The following is a 4,797-nucleotide window of genomic DNA, read 5'->3' as shown; positions in this document are numbered from 1 at the left end:
GTGGGGAAGGAAATGGAACAGTAGTTGGCGGTTGATGCGCGACTGCCATTTTTACATCTTCAGTCGGCAGAGATGCAAATTTTCAACGTGAGGTGCTGTATTTTACATCTCCGGGAGACAGAGATGTAAAATCTTTTGCATCTACATCATCTATTGAAGAGGGGATTTGGGGCTTTGAAGATGCAAAGGTACTAATACCAGACATCGACATAGTGTCATGATCGCTGTAGGGAAAGAAAACGACGCTCCAGCAGCCTTTATCTACCTTTATTTTTATTTTAATAAAGAAGAAGCATCTCAATGTCATGGCGTAAGGATTGGACCCACAATTCCGATCTAGCCGAGCTGTATTGACTTTTTTTTATCGTCATATATGTCAAAAATCTTTGTCTTTAAATCATTGCTGCTCGGTGCCCATATCCATCAGAGTAGCACTAGAAGAAAGAAAGAGAACGGGAGAGGAGAGCAAGAAAGAGGAAGAATGGCCGCCAGTGAGGAGGGGGTGCGGGTGGTAGAGTCCTGCTTTGTAAAGCCGGCCGCAGACACACCAAGAAAAGCGATCTGGCTCTCGCCACTCGACATCATGCTGGCCAGAAGAGGCTACACCCCACTCATCCACTTCTACCGTCCTTGTGTCGACCAAACCAGTGCCCAAGACTTCTTTGACGTGACTAGGTTGAAGAGTGCGCTGGGCAAGGCTCTTGTGGCCTTCTACCCCATGGCCGGGCGGCTCAGGGTGGGCGTCCATGGCAGGTTGGAGATCGACTGCAACGGTAAGGGCATGCTCTTTCTTGTGGCCTACTCTCGTCTCACCATCGATGACTTCCGCGACTTGAAGCCATCATCAAAGCTAAGGAGGTTTTTTGTTCCTTGCATGGACGACTCATCCGACATCCTGTGCGCCACCCAGGTTTGAGTTTGATTCTTTCTTAAGTAGGCACTGAAAGAGCAAAAGCACACAAAGAAATATCCTCGATCCAAGCCAAGCAGGCCCTTAGTTTTTCTTTCTTTCTCACCAAATCAACTAGCATATTGCAATAGCACAAACATGCTTACAGCAAGCAAGTAATATGTGCGACATGCAAATTAATGTATGCAGGTGACATTCTTCAAGTGTGGTGGAGTGGCCTTAGGGACGGCGACGCACCAAGGCGCGATGGACGGCACTGCCGCGTTTCACTTCTTCCAGACATGGTCAGCCTTCTCCAGGGATGGCGACCGGGACGTGGTGAAGTTCCCCTACCTTGACCGCACACTCTTGTGCGCGCGCGACCCACCCATTATTCATCCGGACACCCTCTCCCTATTCTGCCTCAAGACAACCAACTTGTCCCGGCCGCCGGCGCCGGGGCCTGTCGTCGTCAACGAGGTTTTCACCCTCTGCAAGGATCAAATTTCCGCTCTTAAGCACATGTGTGGTGGCGGCCGCGTGAGCACCTTCAGCGCCGTGAGCGCATACATGTGGCGGTGCATGTGCTTAGCCCGGCGGCTTCCGCCAGACTCCACGACGCGCCTCGAGTTCCCGGCCAACTTCCGACGCAGCATTGCGCCGCCGCTCCCGGACGGCTACTTGGGCAACGCGATGTTGCAAGTAAGCGTCGCCGACAAAACGTGGGACGTCGTCTCGCGCGATCTGGCCCACGTCGCGCACCGGATCAGAGACACTCTCGGCCGGGTGAACGATGAGCTGGTGCGTTCGGCGGTAGACTACCTCGAGCTCGACCTGGCAGAAAGGGACAACCGCCCGGCTATCGGCGTTCTGCCAGCGACGGACCTGTGTGTGGTCAGCTGGCTCGGCATGCCCTTGTACGATGTGGATTTCGGCTGGGGAAAGCCGTTGGCTATGTTGCGTGCCGAACAAAACCGCCGAGGTTTCGTGCTCATGATGAACGGCGCGCGGGGGGATGGCAGCGTGCGCCTGTCCATGTCCATAGAAGCTGCAATTCTCAAGGAGTTCCAGCGTTTGTTCTATACAAAGCTCGATAGCAAGGTGTATTCCAAGTTCTAGCCGGCTATATATAGGTCCATTATTTCTGTCCAATGATTTTGTTTCACTTGATGGAGAGCTAATTATTTGTATACATATGTCTCGGAGTGTATTAATTGATGATATGCTCAGGTGTTTAGCCAAGGGAGATAATCTGGGATGTAAATGTAGCAGATACTTCTAAGAATTTTAAAGTTGGACGAAATTATTATATACTCATAAACTAGCAGGATTGCCGGCTAGCTAGATTGATTATATACTAGCAAAAATTACCCGTGCGTTGCAACGAAAAAAAAAACAGACCCCCTACCAGTGGCGGAGCTTTGTGGAGAGCAACCTGGGCCATTGCCCCCCCAACCCATGAGAAAGTTAGCAAATATCCCCTAGTATTCAGCCCATATGTCGAGTTAAAATCAGCCCAAAAGCATGTTTCTTGCCCCTCCAGCCCATTTGCCCCTCCAGCCCATTTGCCCCTCCATAAATTCAGCCCAAGCTCCGCCACTGCCCCCTAGTCCAAAGGTAAAAAGCCACATCATGCTCCATCGCTTACATACTCTCTATTTATCTATCTATCTATCTATCTATCTATCTATCTATCACGTTCATACATTTCGGGAAGCATCGGTGTTATCGACATGAAATAAAAAGTGCATGCATGAAGTAGATTGGAAATGGTATCTTGAAAAGCAAGTGCATGGCTAACAACATATGTGAGAATTGCTAAATGCTCCAAAAACTTGTTTAAACAAAACTGTCATGCAACCTATACATCTAAATAAACGGGACTCAATATACTTATACTAATCTAGGGGATAAAATGAAGTTAAGGTATCCTTTCAGTATTGTTTCCAAGCAAAATGCCTTCATAGCTTTACACCAGATTGGTTGAGCTACCTCAAGAAGTCTAAAAAAATTGCCACGACCAGAAGACTAACAGTGATAATCTGAACCACCGAGCTAAGCTTACATGCCAGATCGCTCATCCTGTTGAAGGCAAATTAAGGAGTTAATTACATTTTGGATTCAAATACAATAGACAGATACGTAAGATGCATCGCTATTATGTGGATAAATAAGTTAAATGAATACATGTTAGAATTGCAAGATGATGATGTTGTCCATACCAAATAGTATCCCATCGCTACTCATGTCTATGAGTTATGGATCATACAGGAAGATACAATATCTTGGTAGTTCGTGCAATGCATAATGGTAAGTTCAGGTACTCCCCATCAAGTCAAGTTGGTCATACAGGAGTATGATTCTTTCTTGGTGATTGTATCCACCCAAGCTTGTTCGTGCAATATCTTGGATCATACAGGAGTATGATTCTTTCTTGGTGATTGTATCCCATCAAGTCAAGTTGGTCCTCGCTGCAGCTAGCTGCACCAAGTGTTGCTCTATTACAGGTACACATACAGTAGAAGGATTTAGATTCTCGACTTTATTGTCTAAAACCAAGAAGGAATAATAAAAAATAATATTTGATCAAAGCTGTTGCAACTTCTCTATCAAAACCTTGGATAAATCAGTATTCATGCACCTTGCCAATTAGCACAAATAGAGATGCAAATTATCCCAGAGAGTTAGAAGACCCAAAAAAGTTAACCCACACATGGTGAACTCATACATAAGAGAACACCCAAGCAGAGTGATCAAGCCATGCAATCCAAGTTATTAAAATACTAATTAGTTATTGTATCTAGACAGTCGGTATTACGTAAAAACGTTTAAATGATATACAGTAATTTGCCAGGAGTATATGCATACTATTTTTTTCAAATGGGATATATACAACTATTCTCAGAGTATATACCTATGATACTGGCAATAATGATCAGTGTGTACTTTTTAAGAAAAAGGGTTTCCCCCCGCTTTGTATTACAAAGCAAACATCCGATACAACCAACGATAGGTGCTGGGGCGGAAGCAGCACAACCACGCCCAAAAGAAAAGAAAGAGAAAAAAAGAAAAGAAACAAATGTCGATAACGGCGATCGACAAAGACGACGGAGCCTCGCGACCGCTGCTTCCACCGGAGATCGTCCCCCAAGCTCCGAGACTCCGAAGCGCCGGTACCAATCAACACCTCCAAGAAGGGACGCGACGATGACGACGTTGTTGCCAAGAGTTTCCCCCGGTACACGGCGAGGAAAGAGGAAGGGTAGCCCCGACGCCCTCCAGGAAGGTCCGATGGCACCCTCAGGCGCCACCGCGTCGGTGTCGGCCAAGCCAACAGGGATTTCTCCCGATCCCATCCTCCACCTCAGGCACTCCGAAGCTCGCCACCAAACTGACCACCATCCTGAGCACACGGACACGAAGCATCCCACGCTGTCTCACCACGGCACCGCGAAGATGGCCTGCACAACGAAGAAGGGGAGCCGGGACTAGGGCAGCAGCATCGTCAGCATACTGGAGGGCTCCACCTCCACCATCCACGACGGTAGCCGATCGGACGCCAAAGCGGGAGCTTGCCGGGCCCGTGGCCCCACATGCCCGTCCGGGCCCTCAGAGGCCCGGACAACTCCCGCCTCCACGCCGCAGTAGGCATGCCGTCGGCGTCGCTGCCCCCCGTCCGAGCTGCTCCACCACCTCACCACACAGACACGACGAAGCCACGCCGGGGGCCGGCCCGCTAGGACCCAGATGGAGCCCGCGGGCCCCGATCTAGGCTGGGGCGCGCCACCGGCCAACCAGCGCCACCACGTCGTCTCGCCGCCAAGGGGCCGCGCCACCACCGAGCGAGCCGCCGGCCACCGCGCCGGGACTCCGGGCCGTCATCAGGCTGAGGGGCACCGCCGCCGCCT

The 4,797-nt window shown here is 49.7% G+C and overlaps 1 protein-coding gene across 1 annotated transcript; it reads left to right on the top strand.

The window, feature by feature from the left end:
* The first annotated feature begins 442 nt into the window (after window positions 1-442).
* LOC119288285 (putrescine hydroxycinnamoyltransferase 1-like) lies at window positions 443-2,140 on the top strand. Its single transcript, XM_037567921.1, has 2 exons — window positions 443-910; window positions 1,100-2,140. Exons 1-2 carry the CDS (start codon window positions 482-484, stop codon window positions 2,006-2,008), a joined length of 1,338 nt encoding a protein of 445 aa, XP_037423818.1. The 5' UTR covers window positions 443-481; the 3' UTR covers window positions 2,009-2,140.
* The last annotated feature ends 2,657 nt before the right edge of the window (window positions 2,141-4,797 follow it).

Source organism: Triticum dicoccoides, chromosome 4A (assembly GCF_002162155.2).
Source record: "Triticum dicoccoides isolate Atlit2015 ecotype Zavitan chromosome 4A, WEW_v2.0, whole genome shotgun sequence".
Classification (NCBI taxonomy): domain Eukaryota; kingdom Viridiplantae; phylum Streptophyta; class Magnoliopsida; order Poales; family Poaceae; genus Triticum; species Triticum dicoccoides.
The sequence above is the reverse complement of the archived record's forward strand: the minus strand, read 5'-3'. Positions and strand labels throughout refer to the sequence as shown.

Excerpts from the sequence above, each read along its gene's own strand:
- LOC119288285 (XM_037567921.1), top strand. The coding sequence starts at position 482 with ATGGCCGCCAGTGAGGAGGGGGTGCGGGTGGTAGAGTCCTGCTTTGTA. Across the intron at positions 911-1,099 it reads ACATCCTGTGCGCCACCCAG|GTGACATTCTTCAAGTGTGG; the intron begins GTTTGAGTTTGA and ends TAATGTATGCAG.